The sequence below is a fragment of the Mesocricetus auratus genome, unplaced genomic scaffold, assembly GCF_017639785.1.
Source record: "Mesocricetus auratus isolate SY011 unplaced genomic scaffold, BCM_Maur_2.0 Super-Scaffold_100033, whole genome shotgun sequence".
NCBI classification, from domain to species: Eukaryota; Metazoa; Chordata; class Mammalia; order Rodentia; family Cricetidae; genus Mesocricetus; species Mesocricetus auratus.
The window spans coordinates 8,419,820-8,441,709 of record NW_024429213.1 but is presented as its reverse complement, the minus strand read 5'-3'; the positions used below and the strand labels follow the sequence as shown (position 1 = coordinate 8,441,709).

Sequence of the window (21,890 nt, the reverse complement as noted above, 5' to 3'; positions counted from 1 at the left end):
TACTTGTTTATACTGTTAAACATTATAGCATGGCTGTTAGCTCAATGCTCAGGAAGGTGTAGGCAGGGGAGTTTGAGACTGACTCACCTGGTCAATATAAAGAGCTGTAGACCAACCAAGGCTCTATAGTGAGATTCAATTACCAAAAAAAGAAAAAGAAGAATGAGAGAACATAGTACATAGTTACTTACTTCTTTTTCTTTCTTTTATTTTTCTGTGTATGAGTGTTGGCCCGTATATATGTATTTGTTCATGTGCATAACTTGGAAGTAAGAAACAAGCATTAGATCCCCTGGGACTAGTGTTGCATACACTTGAACCCTGTGTGAGATGAGCTATCATGCAGGTACTACAAACCTAACCTGGTCCTTGTGCTCCCTTTTTGTTTGTTTGTTTGGTTTTTTTGAGACAGGGTTTCTCTGTATTTTGGAGGCTGTCCTGGAACTAGCTCTGGTAGACCAGGCTGGCCTCAAACTCACAGAGATCCGCCTGCCTCTGCCTCCCGAGTGCTGGGATTAAAGGTGTAGGCCACCACCTCCCAGCCTATTTCTTTTTAGGTTTTACCATTTAGTAATTCCATTGATATTTAAAGTTGTTGCTTGATGAATATAATTTACCTTTTTGTTATCATACCTTCAAAATGATATGCCAACATATTATAGTTTTGGAGTAAGTTGATGTTAAGCATTTTGGAGGAAAATTCTGGGCAGTGGTGCATGCATTTAATCCCAGTACTCAGGCAGAAGACAGTACCTTGGTCAGCCAGAGCTACACAGTGAGACCCTGTCTCATAAATAAATAAAATTCAGGCAAAATGCATAACAACTTTTTTGTTGGTGCTCTTTTAAGATAAATCTTACCCTGCATATTTGTAAATAGCAATTAGTGAGTTAGACTTTATAAGCATAAAATGAATTGAAATATTTCTCTGTTTCTTAATTTTGGTGGCTGGTTGGACAGAGTTACTTTGAGTGCTCATTCTGGCCCTAAACTCTATAATCCTTCTATTTACACTCAGTTAGCTAGGTTACTAGAATGAGGTACCATTTATATAAATTTCTTATAGGTCAGTACATCATTTTATGCAGCTATGGGTATAAAAGTAATAACAATGGAATTGTATTTTGGATATTGCAGTGTTTATAAAATAATTTTTATTTTAGGGTCACTAAAAATCTTTACTTCCTTTAATAAGAAAATATTCCATGTTAAATTTCCATCTTTATTTTCTTGGCAGCTAAATTTGGAAATCTGCTACATATGATATTTTCCATTTCTTTTCCCCACCAGAGCTTTCCGTGGTAAACACCTCTCCTTTATAGTTCGATTTCCAAACCAGGGCAGACAAGTAGATGACTTGGAGGTCTGGTCTCATACAAATGATACAATTGGTTCAGTTCGACGATGTATTCTCAATCGCATTAAAGCTAATGTAGCTCATACGAAAATTGAACTCTTTGTGGGTGGTGAGCTGATTGATCCTGGAGATGACAGAAAGTTGATTGGACAATTAAACCTAAAAGATAAATCAGTAAGTATATACACACACACACACACATATATATATAGAGAGAGAGAGAGAGAAAGAGAGTTACAAAAGTTTTTTTGGGGGGGTGTGTGTTTGGAGACAGGGTTTCTCTGTGGCTTTGGAAGCTGTCCTGGAACTAGCTCTTGTAGACCAGGCTGGTCTGAAACTAACAGAGATCTGTCTGTCTCTACCTCCCAGGTGCTGAGATTAAAGGAGTGCACCACCACCGCCCAGCTTTCCAAAAGAAAAATTTTTAATAGAACTTAAGCCTATATTCCATTGTCAAGTATTTGATATGTTAGATGTTAGGGTTATAACTAACATTAATGCAAATAAGCACTGGGATACTATGCCGGGCAATGGTGGCATACACCTTTAATCCCAGCACTCGGGAGGCAGAGACAGGTGGATCTCTGAGTTCCAGACCAGCCTGGTCTATAGAGTGAGTTTCAGCGCAGGCTTCAAAGCTATACAGAGAAACCCTGTCTCCAACAAAACAAAACAAGCCTTGGAATACTTAAAAATATATCAAAACAAATGATTATAATGAGTACTTTTTAAATACACTTTTTGAAAATATTAGCATCTAGTTTTTGTTTTACACGCATATGTGTCTGTACCATTTGTGTGTGTTGCCCTTGAAGATCAGAAGAGATGACATTGGATCCCCTCGAGCTGTAGTTACAGTTATGAACTCCTATGTGGGTACTGGGAATTAAACCCAGGTCCCTGCAAAAGTAGACAGTGTTGTTCATCACTCAGGCAGTTGTCCAGGTCCAACATCTATAGTTTTTGGATTCACTTATTGTTACATCACTAGGTTGCAAGTTTTCTTTTTTATGTGTTTTTTTTTCTTGTCTTTGATCCTAATATGTATCATTTTCAGCTAATTACAGCCAAACTTACACAAATAAGCTCCAATATGCCTTCAAGTCCTGATAGCTCTTCTGATTCCTCAACTGGATCTCCTGGAAACCATGGTAATCATTACAGTGATGGCCCCAATCCAGAAGTGGAAAGCTGTTTGCCTGGAGTGGTAAGTAGATTCAGTTGTGCAAGCCATTGTGCTAGAATTGTTGAATAGGCAAGTACATAAAAAGGGTTTTTGAGGGTTTTTGTTGTTTTTGTTTAGTTTTTTCTTTTGAGGAACTCTTTGTCTAGTGAGGCAAAGTGTCTACAAAATTGTCCATGTAAATTTCAGTCAAGCCCCCTGAAAGGTAATTAATTTTAAGTCAGTTGAAATTTTAAGCAAAACTGTGATGAGGATCTATTTTGTTATTTTTGTATATATAACTAATTTCGGGCTTGATTATAACATTTCAGAATACAGATTTAGAAAGCTATTACTGTCTTATACATTTGTCCTATAAAATGGATCCTTTCAAAATTTTGTGTGTAGCTGTAATCTTTCTCAGATTGTATCCAAAGAAAGTGACGTCTCTCATTCTTGACCTCTTCTTTCACCCCTCCTAAGAACTTGAATGTCTTCAATAACACCAGCCATTTGAGTGTAAGAACAAACTAGTTAGGAATTTAGTAGTGGCATGTGGCAGTTTTGTTATATCCAGAGTCATCTTACGTTACATGCAGGTGAAAAGAAACAGTTTAATAAAACAATAGAAAGCTATCACAAATGTGGCTGAGATGATGTATTAGGTCTGCATCATGAAGATTTGTAAAGGTAAGATAAGGAAGAACAACAGGAGCAAACTATGGAGATTTCAAATTTTAGGGAGAGCTTTTTGAAGCCAAGGAATAATTTACAAGTAAATATTTTGTGTATTTTATATTGTAGATTATGTCACTTCATCCCAGATACATCTCTTTCCTTTGGCAAGTTGCAGACTTAGGGAGCAACCTAAATATGCCACCTCTTAGAGATGGAGCAAGAGTGCTTATGAAACTTATGCCCCCAGGTAAGATGTTTTCAATGATGATATAATGCAGCTAACCAATAAACATGTATATTAACTCCCTCCCCAAGTGCTGGAATTAAAGGTATACACCACCACCACCCAGCAATAAATTCTATTTCTTTGAAAAATACTCAGTTAAGTTTGTGTTTGGTGTGCACTTGTATATGCACATGTGCCATGGGCACACAAGTAGAGGTCAGAGAATAACTTGAAGTAATTTGTCCTCTCCTTCTACCCTATATTGATTTTTTTAACCATGTAGGTAAAAACTTATAATTATCTTCCCAATATTTTGCTTAAATTCATGCTCAACATTGACATTTTCAGGATTGTGCAAAAATGGTTCTTTAATTTACTGATGAATTATTCATTTTTTTCTATGTACCTGTCATTAATTGTTCACACATACATTTAAAGAACTTCTCAAAATGATTTTTCACTTTAACATAGTTTGTCTAACACTCCATGTGGAGTTTAAATAGATTACTAATAAAAGTAATAATATCTTCAAAGAATCTGGACATCCCAATAAAGTACCTGAGTGTGGCTGAAACTGCTTGAAGAAAAAGTCAAAAGGCATATATATGTAACCAGTGAGTGGAGAGGAAGGGCTGGCTTGACAGTAACGAAGATGGCACAGGTAGAATAGGACCCATAGGCTTCCATTTATTTAGGATAGGCACAAAAATAAGTAAATCTACCATTAATCAGTCTTGTCATACTCCACTTTCTATGATGAAACTGAGTTGCAGATACCCACACTTAAGTTTTCCTTAAAGAGCTGAGCAGGTTTCTCCTGAGGCTAAAGGGGTTTTGCTTGCCCGTTTTTTGTTACTGAAAATAACCGGTCTTGCCGGGGAGTGGTGGCCATAGATCTCTGTGAGTTTGAGACCAGCATGGTCTGCAGAGTAAGTTCCAGGACAACCAGAATGGTCAAGTAGAGAAACCCTGTCTCAAACAAATAAAAAATAAAATATGTATGTTTTTCTTCCCTTGGTATTTTAGCTACAATTCCTGAACGAAATTACATAAAAACAGATTTACTTTCTGTGCTAATCTGAGTTGTATTTGCTAGTTAAATATGAGCTAGTTGTGATTATAGAAGTACATATTAACAAAAGATTATTTCAGTAGTGTTTTTCTTCAGTTTCCAGTGTTCATTACTACGAATTCTTTTACTACTCTTGATCTTAACTAAAAAGCAGAGATAAAATTGCATTCCTTTAAAAAGAAAATTAAGGGTGCTGGAGAGATGGCTCAGAGGTTAAGAACATTGACTGCTCTTCCAGAGGTCCTGAGTTCAATTCCCAACATTCACATGGTGGCTAACAAATCATCTGTAATGAGTTCTGGTGTGCAGACATACATGGAGGCAGGATGTTGTATTGATAATAAATCTTTAAAAAAAAGAAAATTAAAACCTTTTTATACTGAAATAAAGTTTAACTCAGAAAAATCACTTTTCTTCATTGGATTGTTGCTGATATCAACTATGGCGAGCCCCATGTTGGCCAACACAAAATTAACTCTTATGTGTTTTGGTAGGCTTTTCCTTGGTTTGGATTGTTTTGGCACCTTACGTTTTACTGGTTTCTTGTTTTGGTTTTTTTTTTTTTAGAGAGAGAGAACGGGTGGTTAGGGATGTGGGAGAAATTGGAAAAATGATCAGAATATAGTGAATTTTTGGCTGGTTTTGTTTTTTCACATAGGGTTCTAAAGTAAGCACCTTGTCATCTTGCTTTCTTAGAATCCTTAATTCAATTTAGTTCTGACCTGTCAATGACAGTTTTTACTTTATATGTGCAGATTCAACCTTCACAACATAATTTAAAATTTAAAAACAAACCCACAGTAAAGCCTTGAGCTTGTGATTTGAACTTCCTACCACCAGATGGAGACATTGAGCTCTTACCAGGAAGCTTAAAGGTTGATTTTCCTCCTTGTACAATCAAAATCTAGTACCTAAATTTGAACCAGTAAGATGCACAAGCCCCAGAACACACATAAAAATGGAAGCAAGTAAACTGACTCCAAAAATTTGCACTCAGACTTACACACACAATTGATTGACATTTTAAAATCAAACTATAGTGTCTAAATTTGAAACAACCACCATTTGGTTAAAGTATGTATTGCTTTACCAAGCAGAATGAGACCTACCTCCTTCATGGAATTTAATGTAAAGAACATTTTTAAATATGCCAGAGTCTATTGTAAGCTTTTCATATTCTTTCCCTCTCTGTTCCCCCTTCTCTCTCTCTCTCTGTTTTTTGAGACAGGGTCTTAACTATGTAGGTTTTGATGACCTATAATTCACAGAGATCCACTTGCTTCTGCTTCCTAAGTGCTTGGGTTAAAAACAACACCATGCTTGGCTCAATTTACTTTTTTTAATGCATTGTTATAATTATATAATTAGTTGTATCCTGGTATTCATTAAAGAGACTTGGGGGCCTGCGAGGAAATTAACCTAAGGTAGAAGCTTACAGGCTGCTGACAGGAATAGTTGGGAGCTTGCTCACTTTTCTGAATTGCTCAGAAAAGCATAAGTTTTCCTTTATTTCTTTTCTAAGCATACTACCCCTAACATTTAGGCTTTCTTAATCTTTGTCTAAAGCTTCCTTCCTGCCGTGTGGCTTCTTGTTTACCACATGTCTGGATTCCATGCCAGCTTAAATTGCCTGACCCTTTTCTTCATTTGCCTCCTCCAGGTAACTACTGAGGTAATACAGGGTGCCATCCCTGAGATTATTATTTTAAAGCTCTAAGAAAATTGTATTTCATCTTCTAAAAAATGAGTAAAAGACCCTAGACCATAGCCATCTATTGATGACAAGGTTATGGGTGAATTAAATTTCTTCTGTCCATATTTTGTAATAACAAGTTTGTATGTGATCAGTGACCTAAAATTACTTAGGTACACACACATGTAAGAGCTGGAATGGCCACAAAGCAATCCTCTGCTTCAGACTCCTCAGATAGATAAACTATGAGCCAATAGCATTAAATGATTTGTTTAGCATTCATTGCTTCTTTTTGAGCTTTTTGTGACCGGGTGAATGTATATGTTTGGCTGGCCTTTCTTTTACTTGCTGTGTAGACTAGGCTAGCCTTGAACTGCCTCTGCCTCCTAAGTATTGGGACTTAAGGCATGCACCACTGCACTTGACCTTAAACTTTTTTTTTAAACAGTTGTGCATTTATGTATTCATTTTTTGTGTAGCTACCACAATGCTTATGTGGAGGTCAGAGGATAACCTCAAATTAGTTTCCTCTTTTCCACCATGTGGGTTTTAGGAATTGAACTCAGGTTATCCATCAGTTTGGTGGCAAGGACGTTTACTTACAGAATCAGCTAGATTAAGCTCATTTCTTCCCTCCTACTTTTTTGTTTTCCATCCTACACTCAAGGTTTTTGATTATTTAATTGTTTTGTTTGAGACAGTATCACTGTGTGGCTCTAGCTGTCCTCAAACTCAGAGATCTGCCTGCCTCTGTACTGAGATTAAAGGTATGTACCATGGTGCCACGCTCCTCCTCCTCCTCCTCGTCTTCTTCTTCAGTCTGTTTCTTGGGTACAGTCATGTCACTCAGTGAAACAAACTAGGTAATATATAATGTCATAAGGCAAGCAATAAATTTGGAGGTAAGAACTGTTGCTGTTATTTATGCTTCCTTTGGAAGTTTTTTGTTTGTTTGTTTTTTAATGGTCTCCTGCAGCTGAATATAGAGTGTGTTGACTGGAGGCTCCCTTGAGTGATTAAAACTCCCTGATTGGTGTTTTGTTTGTCTCTCATTTGTTTGCTTTTAAATCAAGTCAAATATTGTTCTTTATTACAGAAGCTCAACTGAATTGTTTGCTGTTCCATGCTCTTGAAGATGCTAGAAGTGATATAGATGTGAATTGTGTTTTATTTCAGACTATGCTTTCTCTCTCTCCTTTACAGATAGTACAACGATAGAAAAATTAAGAGCTATTTGTTTGGACCATGCCAAACTTGGAGAAAGCAGCCTTAGTCCATCTCTTGACTCACTTTTCTTTGGTCCTTCTGCCTCACAAGTGCTATACCTAACAGAGGTTGGTTTTTTTTTCCCATTGTGAATTTGATTCTTGTTCTTTAAATTTGATCTTTGATGTGTTTTATGAAGAATGTGGATAAGATTATTAGATGGTTTAGAAATGGTCAAGAATGTCTTAGCAGTCTTTGAAAGGAGGTTATGTTTTAAATACCTTTTAATACAATCCTTCTTTTCTCCCCCTCCCTCTTTTATTTCCAGGTAGTCTATGCGTTGTTAATGCCTGCTGGTGCACCTCTGGCTGATGATTCCTCTGATTTTCAGTTTCACTTCTTGAAAAGTGGTGGTCTACCCCTTGTCTTGAGTATGCTAACCAGAAATAACTTCCTACCAAATGCAGATATGGAAACTCGAAGGGGTGCCTACCTCAATGCTCTTAAAATAGCCAAACTTTTACTAACTGCCATTGGCTATGGCCATGTTCGGGCTGTGGCAGAAGCTTGTCAGCCAGGTGTAGAAGGCGTGAATACCATGACATCGGTAATATACAGACTGGTTTTGTTGTTGTTGTTTTTGTTTTAATCTCTAATAGTAGATAGTAATTTTTAAGGTTAAATTTCTCAGTGATTCTAAAGTTGAATTGACTCAGCATTATTTTCTTTCCAGTGGTTATCTTGTTAGTAGGAATTTTCACTTTTAAGACTGTATTTGTATTAAAGTATACAAGCTTTAACCCCAGCACTCAGGGAGGCAGAGGCAGGCTCTCTGTGAGTTTGAGGCCAGCCTGGTCTACAGAGTGAGTTCCAGGACAGACTCAAACAGTACAGAGGAAACCCTGTCTTTTGGGGGGGGGGGTATACAAGCTCTTCACTGGCTTCACTACTACTAATTTTGGAGGGCAGCTGCTTCAGTTCCTTTCTGACTACTTTGAGTTTTGCTTGACTCTCACCATAAACATTAAACAAATAAAAAAAATGCCACATGAATGGATTTCTAACTTAAGCCCAGCAGAGAAGATACCAGTGGCACTGAGTTGTAATTGATTTAACCTTTTACTAGTGTTCTTTTGCACCTTCATTGGCTTAAACTCCAATTATGAAGTCGTTGTTATTCTATTCTGTCTTTGCTTGGATGGCATCTTTGATCCATTTTGGTGAAGCTCTCAAGATATGTTAGAGCTTCATGCCTAGTTATAGGTCAAACAGGGTGTAATTTTTAATAATAGTTACTAAATTATTGCTAGGAGACAAAAGTCTTTGAGGAGTAGAGTCAAGAGGATTGTTACATATTCAAGGCCAGTCTGGGCTATCAAATGAGATCCTCTCTTTACAAAAGACTTGAGTTTTTTGTTTTTTTAAAGAAATTACTTAAGTTATAATTAGGGAGGAACGGGATGTTGGTGATTATTATATGTTTTTTTATATTTGATAATACTGTGATTATTTAAAGGAAGAACCTTTTTATTTCTTTTTTTTTTTTTTTTTTTTTGGAGGCTGTCCTAGAACCAGTTCTTGTAGACCAGGCTGACCTCGAACTCACAGAGATCCGCCTGCCTCTGCTCTGCCTCCTGAGTGCTGGGATTAAAGGCGTGCGCCACCACTGCCCGGCAAACCTTTTTATTTCTGCAACCTATTCATTTCCAAAGTAATTTATAAATGAAGTGGGGTTTTTTGTTTTTGTTTTGTTTTGTTTTTGAGACATGACTTCTCTGTGTGGCCCTGACTATCCTATAATGTGCTCTGTAGTACTAGGCTACCCTTGAAGTCACCGACATTTTACCTGCTGGTGTATGCTACTACCACCCAGCTGTACATAAAGTTTTATAATATCCAAGATTTACCTAACAGTAATCCTAGAAGTAAGGAGCAATGGAATTAGAAAGTGAGAGGGAGTTGATAAGCTGATATCTCCCAATAGTGGGTAACTCTGCTGTTATAATAAGCCATTCCAGCTGAATTATTAAATCCAGGTTTTAATCTGAGCAAAGCATTCCTGGGTGGTCCGAGGGGAAGTCTGTGAGCCAGATCTTAAATACCTTCTGGGGGTTTAACAGCTGCTTAGTGGACTTTCTTTGGGCAGGGTCTGGAGAGGGCAGCTAAAGGGGAGATCCCCAACAGGAGTAATTAAGTAATTGACACTGGTTTAAGCAGAATAATGAGGACCTTGGAAATAATTGTATCAATCTGACCACTTTCGTATGTCAAAAATTTTCTACAAGGCAACCAGGTGTGGTGGAAGATTGTAATCTCAGCATTTAGAAAGCTAAATCAAAAGAATGACCAATTTAAGGCCTTACTAGGCTACATAGTATCCATAAAAGATTTAAAAAAAAAAAGAGGAGAGGTGGATCAGCCAATAAGGCTGCTCCTATAGAGGTCCTGAGTTTAATTCCCAGCAATAACATGATGGGTCACAACGATCCACAAATGAGATCTGGTGCCCTCTTCTGTCCTGCAGGTGTAACATGCAGACAGTATGCTGTATATGCAATAAGTAAACCCTTTTTTTAAAGACATTTAAAAAAGATAAAAATGACTAAAATTAGGTATGTATATGTACATGCACATATATATATTTATATATTTCAAAGTAATTCTTAATGGGTTAAAAGGAAAGACAGGTTCTTGCAGGGTGTGAGGGTTCTTACCTGTAATCCCAGGATTTGGAAGGAGAAAAGCCAAAAATTTTGAGACCCTGTATCTCACCCAATGAAGGAGGTCTCTCATTAGGGTGAAAATAGATTCTTGCTTTAATCTATGATGTGATTGCTTAATGAAGTATACAACTCACAAAAGCCAATAACATGCTTCCTTTTCTATAATACTTAGAGAATATACCATTTGCCAATTGTAGATAATGTGGCATTTAAAAAATGTAGGGATATCTTTAAGCACTTACACAAGAAGAAGTTGGAGGGCTGGAGAGATAACTCAGCAGTTAAGAGCACTGACTGCTCTGCTCTTCCAGAGGTCCTGAATTCAATTCCCAGCAACAACATGGTGGCTGTATAACCATCTGTAATGAGATCTGGTGCCCTCTTGTGGCCTGAAGGCACACATGCAGACAGACCACTGTGTACATAATAAATAAATTTTTAAAAAAGACAGACTTACTCAGCTCCTTCATCTGTTTCTCCATGATTAAAAATCATAGTATACTATTAAGTAAAAAAGCTGCTACCTTTTGTATGTTAGTTTTTTTTATAGTCCTAATTCTCATTTTCAAAGTAGAATTTGGTAACTGGAGATTATGAGCAGGGTCTGCCCAAAGGGTGCACTTGTAAAAATCATGTCTTGATTTACTGCATCTTTAGATGAGATTAGACTTGATCTGTTCTTTAGAGACATGGATTAGGTTAATCTATAATAAGGGATTGTAGAGAAATTGCTGCTACTTGGATGTCATGTGGCAAGGTAGAGTGCTTTGTGAATGAATGCGGAAAGAAAACATCTTAAGGGAATGTTGATGAGTAAAGTACAAATGTTTGGGTCAAGTTATATACAGAATACTCAAATAAAATGTTTTTTTGTTGTTGTTGGTTTGGTTGTTTTCAGGTCAACCAAGTAACTCATGATCAAGCAGTGGTGCTACAAAGTGCCCTTCAGAGCATTCCTAACCCGTCGTCTGAATGCATGCTTAGAAATGTGTCTGTTCGTCTTGCTCAGCAGATTTCTGATGAGGTTAGTATTGTTAAGAATAGTGTGTTTGTGTGTGTATGTGTATATGTATGCATGCATATACATGTATATATGTTATTATGCAAAATTACATTGATATAAATATGTATTGTATATATTTTTATAGTGTATATAATTTTGAGTGGTAACACTTGATGGCATATATATTGCTTTACATGTCATAAGCATTACTCCAAAATTTTTTAAATTTTATTATGTATGTTTTGCCTGAATGTTTGCCTGTATACAACTTGGATGCCTTGTTGATGCCCTTGAAGACAAGAAAGAGGGTATTTGGATTCTATAGAACTAGTAGTACAGATGGTTCTGAGCTACCATTTGGATACTGGGAATTAAACATTATATGCTCTGGAAAAGCAGCCAGTGCTTCTAACCACTGAGCCATCTCTCTAACCCTAAAACACCTTTTTTTAAAATTCACTCATTTTACTTATTTATTCTAGATAATGTCTTCCTAATGTTAACTTAATATTATTAGTACATTATTTTTCACGGCATTCTTTCAAAGTGTACATTCAATACATTTTTACTTACTATGAATATGCCATACTTTGTTTATATATTCATCAAAAATATGCTTGGGTCTCCCCCCTTTAGATATGAATAAAACTGCTGTTTTCTCCTATGGTAAACACCTGGGAGTGCAATGGTTGTAATTTTTATGGTTATCAACACTAATAGCCTTAACATTATTTTATAGGCTTCAAGATATATGCCTGATATTTGTGTAATTAGAGCAATACAAAAAATAATTTGGACATCAGGATGTGGAGGATTACAGCTGGTATTCAGCCCAAATGAAGAAATCACAAAAATTTATGAGAAGGTAAGAACTGTAAGAGAAATATATTCCTTATATACTTGTACTATGTTCATTTTTAAATATCCAATCAATCACTTGCAGCTATAGTTGAATAAAGATTTACTTTGAAAATAAAGAATTTAATCCTGCTGTGAGGCTGCTTTAAAAGGTAGATTTTTCTGTTTTCACTAAAGTCAGGGTATCTCAAAAAATTTGCTTTTTCTCTCATTCCTTTTCTATTATCTTTAAGTCCTATATAAATTAGGGTTCTGTCATGTATACCTATCCCCTTGGATACTGCTATATTCTTAGGGTTTTTGTTTTTAGTTTTATTTTTTACTCTTTTATGTGTATGAGTATTTTGCCTACATGCATGTATGTGTACCGTGAATGCCTGGTCCCCTCAGATATCAGAAGAGGGTGTTGGATCCCTTGGCATTGGAGTTACTGACAGTTGAAAGCCATCATGTAAATGCTGTAAATTGAACCTGATTCCTCTAGAAGAGCAACAGTGCTCTTAACTGCTCCAGCCCACACTACTGGAGAAAAAGGTTTTTTAAGAGAAATTCTAGTAGTAAGGACTCCCTAGCTCAGTAGAACTTCCCCTTATATCAAAGGCTCATTGTCCTATTTCTGTGTTCCCATATTATCTGTTCATATAGTCCTCAGTATTCATTCAACAAAATAATTGAAAGCCCAATTCAATAAAATCATAGCATAGTTGAGATTAGGAAAATGAATTGATTTTTTTTTCTTTTTTTAAATAAAGAAGCACAATAGAAAAACTAGATATTGGCTCTATTTTGACATACCTACTTACTGTGGTTGATGGAGAAGGAATGGTTGGTTGTTGGTTCAAAAGTACATAATTCAGAAGTTCTCTAGGAGCTTCTTACTACAAAGTGGTTAATGATATACTCACTATATGCCTTTCCGGTCATAGCAAAATACTGCTATTAGACTTCATTTTCCATTATAGTTGGTTCCAAACTATTACCAAAGGCCTCAAGAGTTAAGGGTAAAGAGAATGGCCATGCAGTTTAACTGAGTAGATGAATTTTAAGCACTTTCTAAATTAATTTACAAAATAATTAGATTGCACATTTTAAACAAAATTTGTTTTTGATCCCTTTTACACTTTCATGTTACATATTGTTTTTCTTTAAAAGATTCTTTAAGCCGGGCGTTGATGGCGCACGCCTTTAATCCCAGCACTCGGGAGGCAGAGGCAGGCGGATCTCTGTGAGTTCGAGACCAGCCTGGACTACCAAGCAAGTTCCAGGACAGCCTCCAAAGCCACAGAGAAACCCTGTCTCGAAAAACCAAAAAAAAAAAAATCCTTTAAATGATTTGTTCTCAATTATAATTTTACAGACCAATGCAGGCAATGAGCCCGACCTGGAAGATGAACAGGTTTGCTGTGAAGCATTGGAAGTGATGACATTGTGTTTTGCCTTGATTCCAACAGCCTTAGATGCACTAAGTAAAGAAAAGGCTTGGCAGACATTCATTATTGACTTACTATTGCACTGTCACAGCAAGTAAGTTTCTTTTTAATTTTAAGCTTTTATTCTATTTTTGTAAGTAGAGTCAAATTTGTGTTAGCACAAGGTATCACAGAAACCAAATAACTCTCCAAAGTATATTAATGTTAAAGAAATTTTCATTTAACAATGTTTGGCCTAAGCGAAGTTTGTTTAGTTTTAGTATGCAAATTAGATAGGCTATTGATGCTGTGTCTTGTATTCCTAGGTGCCAACTGTTAATGTGAAATTTAAAAGAGGGACTTAACACATTTTATACTAGAATAAAGATCAATCACTTCTAATAAATCCTTCGGGTTTTTTTCTTTCATCTCAAGAGCATTTAATCAGTATCAGTAATGTTTCAAGTTGCTTTTTATACAAGTCATTTCAACTTTAAAGCATTCAAATTGGTTTCCATCAATTTATATCAGTCTTAGCCTGATCTTCATATGTAAGGTAATTATAAAAACTAATTAGGCCACAAATGGTGGCACACATCTTTAATCCCAGCACTCTGGTGGCAGAGGCATGGATACCTTTGTGAGTTGCTCTATATATATATCAAGTTCCAGGACAACCAGGCCTACATAGTGAGGCCATGTCTCAAAAAAACTAATTGGTGTCTGTTATATGTTAATGGGTCACATTCAACTTACCTACTCAATACACAATAATATAGTTGAGTATCAAGGGAGAATGTACTGATCTGAAATGAACCTTGAGTAATTTCCTTCAACACAGCTAGTCTGGCCAATTAAGAAACTTTTTCAGCCTGGCAGTGGTGGTGCATGCCTTTAATCAGTACTAAGAAAGAGGCAAGCAGTTCTCTATAAGTTTGAGGCCAGCCTTATTTACAGAGTAAGTTTCAGGACTATACGGAGACACTCTCTTAAAAAAGAAACTCTTTCATGGGATCCAGACAGATACAGAACAGGGAAAACTTGCTGTCTCTTTGAGAAAAGTTTACCATAGTTGAACCACTCTGTGCATTGAAAGGAGAGTAGGATGATTCATTCTAGTTCCATTTATAATGTATTTGGGTGCTGGTAGTGAAGTGAGGAAAGATGATAAGTCAGTACTTTCAAGGAGGTCAAACCTGGAGGTAGCAGATTTTTGCACCCTTGATTTTCTTTCCAAAATCCTTCAATTAGCAAATTGCTATGTTTAGGCTAAAATGAATTTAGTGTAATAGGTTTCCTGCTTTTCTCTTGATAAAGCGTTCCCACTGTTATTAGTTAAAAATATTTTGCCCCTCTCACTTTCATTTGTGTATAGGTGGGTAGCTGGGTTTCTGTGGTTCTATGATTGAAACCCAGAGTTTTGGGGGTGATAGGGAAACATTGTCTACCACTGAGCTGTATCCATGGCCCCCATTTAACCCCTCTCTGAAACTTAGAGATAATGGGGCAAAGTACTTTAGGAAGCACTTCATCTCATTATTTTTCTTAACTTATTTGCACCAAGATTAAGAATACTTGTGAAATACAGATGTTCAACTTGCTTATTTATTCATTCATTCATTCATTCATTTATAAGTCATCTAATTTTCCCACTCTTTATAGGGTAAATTTCCCTTAGGTACCTAATACATTTCACTGTAGGGGATCATTTCACATTTTGAAGTTTTTGAGACTTTCCCTAGACTTTGCTATTTGAGCATTCCCTAATTCAAACATCTTAAATTTAGGCCCCAGTCTGAAAGTTTGGTTGTGATTGATTTAATTGTGACTGGTTTTTTTGTCTTTTGGCTTTTCAAGACAGAGTTTTCCTGTGTAGCCTTGGCTGTCCTGGAACTAGCTCTGTAGACCAGGCTGGCCTCACATAGATCCGCCTGCCTGTGCCTCCCAAGTGCTGGGATTAAAGACTTGTGCACCACTACCTAGCTGTAACTGGTTATTGGACACATACTCTGTCTCAAAACTCATTGAGGTTCAGAGATGTCTCTGTGACCTAGAAACATTTATTATAGTGAAGTTTATGTAGTATGTAAACCTTGGTGACAGATTGAGCCATAATGGTTAAATAAAATTCCTATAATGTCTTTAGTTGCCTTGAAGGACAAACTGTATAAATATAGTGATTCTTTGTCCTTAGAGAATAACAAAATCACCTGAAAGATTTCTTAGCACATTCTTGGCCAGGCCTACTACTATTTCTCATCAGAAATTGACATTTTAACAAGTTTCCAGGTGTTACTGATGTTGCTCATATGTAGGCCATGCTCTTGGTATCAGTACTACAATACTACCTGCAACATTATCCTTTCTGTGGTAACATAATTCCCACTGACTTCTAAAATGCAATTAGACAAAAATTCTTTGTAAAGGGGGGTGGGTGGTAGATGTTTTAGAGAAAGGTTAGAAGGCATCCCTCCAACTCTTTAATAACATTGTTTGGCCTTAACCTTTGACATGCAGTGGTAAACTCATTTACTTATTTTTTATGACTGCTTAAATAGATGTTACTTTATGTTCTTAATTTAACTTCAATTTCCATTTCAGAACTGTTCGTCAAGTAGCACAGGAGCAATTCTTCTTAATGTGCACCAGATGTTGCATGGGACACAGACCTCTACTTTTCTTCATTACTTTGCTCTTTACTGTTTTGGGGGTAAGGCATTTAAAAATGTGTTTAGCAGTGTAACTAATTCCATCAATAAGGATATTCAGAAATTTATGAATTTAACTTGTATCAATTAGGGTAATTATGCTTAATCGGTAAAATATAAGTTAACTCAGTTTTTGAAAAAAAATCCAAACATGTACATATTGATTCATCATACTGTATTTTATCATTTTTCAGAGCACAGCCAGAGAGAGGGCTAAACATTCAGGCGACTACTTTACTCTTTTAAGGCACCTTCTTAATTATGCTTACAACAGTAACATTAATGTACCCAATGCTGAAGTTCTTCTCAATAATGAAATTGATTGGCTTAAAAGAATTAGGGTAAGTCACGGTTAATACTATGTTTATATCATTGTTAAATAATGCTTCATTAATAAATGGTTCATAGTTTAGAACATTTTGGTGAAGTGAATAAACTCCAAACTTAAAGGGAACCAAAGAACATACATTGTATTGTTTGGTTGTACTTTGCAGAATGAATTTATTACTAGCAGAAAGTGTGAACTTGAGATTTAGAATACAGCTGGGACTTGGTGGCACACGCCTTTAATTCCAGGTAGAGGCAGAGGCAGGCAGATCTCTGTGAGTTCGAGGCTAGCCTTGTCTACAGAGCAATTTCCAAGACAGGGTCCAGAGAATACATAGAGAAACTCTGTTTCAAACAACAGAAATAAGATGAAAAAGAAAATGCTGGTATGTTGTGCGCCCCCCCCCCAGTAGTCAGATAAGCTATCTTGATCATAAGTCTTTTAAGATTTGTGTAAAGATTTATTTCTCAGGAGATCAATACTTTTCTGTTATTATAATATGATATCCCAACAAGGGAAGGGAGGAGTTTAAGAGTCTTTCACATCAGGAAAGATACGGCAGCTAAAGCCGCTGACAAATTAATGAAACTGAAGAACCAGAAAGAGGCCAAAACTCAAAGCCAACAAACCCTTCTAGTAATATATTTCTTCCAGTAGGATTTCACATCCTGAAGGTTTCTCAGGTGTCCCAAACAGCACTACCAGCTGAGGACCAAGTGTTCAAATTTAGAATCCTATGGGGGACATTTCACACCCAAACTGCAACAAATTTTAGCCTTTGAATTAGCATTTCTTCTATAAATCCGTAAAAAATTTTCAAGATAAAAATGATCTCAGATTCTTCTTGCTTTATTGTCTAGATTCCTCCATTTCATAAGTTAGTCATTTAATTCTTTTTCCTTTGGCAGGATGATGTTAAAAGAACAGGTGAAACGGGTATTGAAGAGACAATCTTGGAAGGACACCTTGGAGTTACAAAAGAGCTACTGGCTTTTCAGACTCCTGAGAAAAAGTTTCATATTGGTTGTGAAAAGGGAGGTGCTAATCTCATTAAAGTAAGTTCTGTGTTCTCTATTTTAAAGTACATATCCTATCCTTATAAGTGTTGTCATTGAATGATTGATAGTATTAAGTCTTTGGTGTGTTAGCGTGACCTTTTATAAAACCTACCTTTTGGGACTGGAAAGATGGCTCAGCGATTAAGAGCAAATTAAAATAAATGTAAAATAGAACCAGGCACTAGGATCTCTGAGTTCAAGTTCAACCAGTGCTACATAGATTCTGAGTAAGTGTAAAATACAAATTGTTAGGTACTATAGCAATCAGTTCTGTCTTAATATCTAAAAATAAATAAGAAAAAATGTGATATGTAAGTAAATAGTTTTTAAAAGTGGGCTATTTTTACTAGAAACCCCACTATAAGTTTTCTGTGGTGTAAGGAAGTCTGAAGTAATCAATTACTTTCTTAAAAGATAAACTTTGACTAGTCAGTGGTGGTGCATGAGTTTAATCCCAGCATTTGGGAGGCACAGGCAGACAGAGCTCTGAATTTGAAGCCAGCCTGGTCTACAGAGTGAATTCCAGTATAGCCAGGGCTACACAGAGAAACCCTGTCTTGAAAAAAGCAAATAATAATTTTCCCCTTTGCAGAATATGTCACTGCTAATATGTATCCTTTTTCTCAATTGTTTAGGAATTAATCGATGATTTCATCTTTCCTGCATCCAATGTTTACCTGCAGTATATGAGAAATGGAGAGCTCCCAGCTGAACAGGCTATTCCTGTTTGTGGTTCACCAGCTACAATAAATGCTGGTTTTGAGTTACTTGTAGCATTAGCTGTTGGCTGTGTGAGGAACCTCAAACAGATAGTAGATTCTTTGACTGAAATGTATTACATTGGTACAGCAATAACTAGTAAGTACTTTAAGACATAAGCTTGTGATGATTCTGTTTTAAATTCTGTTTGCTCTCTTTTTATAAACATCCTCAAATCTCATTTTTGTTAGTAACTAGTCTTGAGATTTTTTTAGCAGTTAGATACAGTAGCATAAGTGGTGGTACAAGTACAAGTATTTGTTAAATGTCATCTTTCAAATCTGAAATATAACCTTCTCCATTGTAGTCAAGTAGCCACAGTAAATGCACCCAGAACCTAAATCTCATGACTCAGAAAACCTTTCAGGCCCTCATAGAAAAGTGACTTCACGGGTTTTGGTTTTTGTTCTTTTGTTTTTCGAGACAGGGTTTCTCTTTGTAGCCTTGTCTGTCCTGGAACTTGCTTTGTAGACCAGACTAGCCTTGAATTCATAGAGATTCACCTGCCTCTGCCTCCTGAGTACTGGAATAAAAGGTGTGCACCACCACACCCATCAAAATTTATGTTTTTTTTAAAGGTAGGCCCTCACTATGTAGCCCTGGTTGGCTGCAAACACATAAGAGATCTGCCTGCTTCTGCCTCCTACATGCTAGGGTTAAAAGCATGTTCCTTCACACAAATATACACATATTTAAGATCTTCAGCTCTATATAAACTTTGAAAAGTTTATAAAATGATTTTACTATATTGTTTTAGAATATAAATTTGACTGTTATACAGACTTTAAAATGAGACTTAGCTGTTATAGCAAATTTAAATATAATGAAGTTAAGTTTTTTTAGCCTAATGAAGAGGCGTTTTCCTCTTCAGTAATACATTTGCATGTTAAATTTAAGTACAAATTGGGTATAGCAATACACAGCTGTAATCCCAGTTTCTAGAAGGGTTGCTGTGAGTTTGAAGCCAACCTGTTTGTATTAGTTACTTTTCTTTTTAAAGATTTATTTATATTACATATAGTTTTCTGCCTGCATGTATTCCTGCAAGCCAGAAGAGTATAACGAGAATAAAAACTAGTCAGTAGTGCATGAGACTCTTAGTGTCAGGGTCATGAGTTCGGGCCCAAAGTTGGGTGCCAATATATAACACAAACTAATAAAATACCCAGAGACTCATATTCAGGTTCAAGCTAATATCAGAGAAGCAAAGTAGCTGGCCACTAGCTTCTTACCTCTTCCTCAGATTTAATGGGCTGATCCTGTTCTCGCCAAGCCTCAGACTATATAACCTCTCCTGAAATGCCTCTACTGAGACCTTGCTTCTGGCTTAGATACTTCCTTAATGCTGGTATTAAAGGTGTGAGTTATAATAATTCTCTTTTAGACTAATACACTCTTGTGTAGATCTTGGTGACTTTGAACTCACAGAAACCCATCTACCTCTTAATTCTGAGTATTAGGATTAAAGGTGTGTGCCCAGCATCTATAGCTTCTTTGCTTTCTGAATCTTCAAGCTTTACTAAATCATAATGTATCACTACAGAAGAGAGCACCAGATCTCATTACAGATGGTTGTGAGCCACCATATAGTTGCTGGGAATTGAACTCAGGACCTTTGGAAGAGCAGCCAGTGCTCTTAACCACTGAGCCATCTCTCCAGCTCATAGTAGTTACTTTTCTATTACTGTGATAAAACACAGTGAACAAGGAAGGATTTATTTGAGCTAACATTTTCAGAGAGATAAACGTCTGTCACGATCCCAGCAAGAAAGCATGGCAGCTGGCAGGAACAGTAGAAGAGCTCACATCCAAGACCTGAAAGCAGAATGAACTGGGAATTGTACATAACTTTTGAAACCTCAGAGCCTGTCCCAACATAGTCCTCTAATAATGCCACACCTTAACCCAAATAGTGCCACAAACTGGGGACAAAGTTCAAATGCTCAAACTATGAGGTCCATGTCATTCAAAAGGACCATACTGATCTGCATAGCAAATCCAAAACACCCAGGACTGCATTATCAAGGCTCTGTCTCTTAAAAATAAAAAGCAAATGAGTACTAAAGAGAATATACTCTGAAAAAGTATGTTTCTGCCCATGTGTTCCCCTTGCATTTTTGATAGCCATAATCATTATCATTTATATCTTTGTATGTTTGGGTCCTCTGAAAGAGCAGCCAGTGCACTTAACTGCTGAGCCATGTCTCCAGCCCCTTGATATTTATTCTTCCCACTTAATATAGGTGTCATTATTCCTTGTCCAACACATAACATGTTTTATCTATTCACTTATTGGCTGTGCTCCTTTCACTTCAGCATATTGTCATTTTACTGTCCCCCCTAGAAAATGATGTTTATATTGTTTCCAGCATGATACTAAGTATAAAAATATGAAAATGTTTAGTAAGTAAGTAAATCTACCAATATCACAACATTTTACATCCACCATCTGGTTTGCTCCTCAAAATAGCACTGTGAGGATATAAGGAGAGCTAGTTTTAACTATATTTGCAAGTATTGGGACTAGGACTTAACCCTGACTTTTAGAGATTATTGAAACACAAACATGAATGAATAAATTTTGTTAAAGCTGAGCAAACTACCATGTATTATGTATAAACTAAAAGTTAATAATGGGGTGGAAAGAAGGCTCAGTGGATAGGGAATGCTTGGTGTTATGGAAAGGTCCTTAAGTTGGTTCCCAGAGTTCACATTAAATTAGGTGGCTCACAAATACCTGTAACTCCAACTCCAAGGGTTTTACACATACCTCTGGCTTATGTACACACACATACACACACACAAACATACACATTAATAAAAATATTTTTCAAAAAGTAATCATGACTAAATGGTACAGATTAAAACCAAGCTTAACAAGGAAAGGATGGTTGTATACTATCTTATGTAAATATATTAGAGACTGCCATGGAAGCAGCACCACATTAAAAATAATGGAGTTTGTTGGAGTCAGAGGTGGCTCAGTTGGTAGAAAGCAGTAGCTTTGATTTCCCCGGTACTACATAAAGTGGGCATGGTGGTGCATACTTATAATCCCATCACTTTGGGTTGGTGGGAAAAGCAGGAGAATCTTAAATTCAAAATATCCTCAGTTACATTGATAGTTCAGGCCAGTCTGGCTACATGAGACCCTGTCTCAAAAACAAATAGGATTTTAGATTGGCAGATGAGGAGCATGCAGTGATCCATGTCACTGTGTCTCAAATGCATTTATTAGTGGAGAAATGCCAAGTTAAGGCCCTTCCTCCCCAGTGGCTGCTCAGGTTACTGTTTTCAGCTTAGCAGATCTTGAAAAGGACAAAATGGTTTATGTTCATGCTATATGACTATTTTTCAGCTTGTGAAGCACTTACTGAGTGGGAATACCTGCCACCTGTTGGACCGCGCCCACCGAAAGGATTTGTAGGGCTGAAAAATGCCGGTGCTACTTGTTACATGAATTCTGTGATTCAGCAGCTCTATATGATTCCCTCCATTAGGAATGGTATTCTTGCAATTGAAGGCACAGGTAGTGATGTAGATGATGATATGTCTGGGGATGAGAAGCAGGATAATGAGGTAAATTTTACTTCTATTGTGTTTTTTGTTTTCGAAATTCTGATAACACCTACCATTCTCATAATGGCTGC

The 21,890-nt window shown here is 36.6% G+C and overlaps 1 protein-coding gene across 5 annotated transcripts in view; it reads left to right on the top strand.

Moving 5' to 3' along the window:
• The window catches only part of Usp9x (ubiquitin specific peptidase 9 X-linked), a 130,130-nt gene that overhangs the window by 80,023 nt on the left and 28,217 nt on the right, over positions 1-21,890 (top strand). For all 5 annotated transcript variants that reach the window (XM_040733714.1, XM_013120866.3, XM_021233253.2 and 2 more), the window contains 13 exons: positions 1,291-1,531; positions 2,415-2,564; positions 3,324-3,444; positions 7,392-7,522; positions 7,723-8,001; positions 11,016-11,141; positions 11,860-11,985; positions 13,336-13,502; positions 15,989-16,097; positions 16,290-16,436; positions 17,332-17,478; positions 18,117-18,339; positions 21,599-21,819. In XM_040733714.1, the coding sequence (XP_040589648.1) occupies positions 1,291-1,531; positions 2,415-2,564; positions 3,324-3,444; positions 7,392-7,522; positions 7,723-8,001; positions 11,016-11,141; positions 11,860-11,985; positions 13,336-13,502; positions 15,989-16,097; positions 16,290-16,436; positions 17,332-17,478; positions 18,117-18,339; positions 21,599-21,819 (2,188 nt within the window). The remainder of the gene's footprint in view (positions 1-1,290; positions 1,532-2,414; positions 2,565-3,323; positions 3,445-7,391; positions 7,523-7,722; positions 8,002-11,015; positions 11,142-11,859; positions 11,986-13,335; positions 13,503-15,988; positions 16,098-16,289; positions 16,437-17,331; positions 17,479-18,116; positions 18,340-21,598; positions 21,820-21,890) is intronic.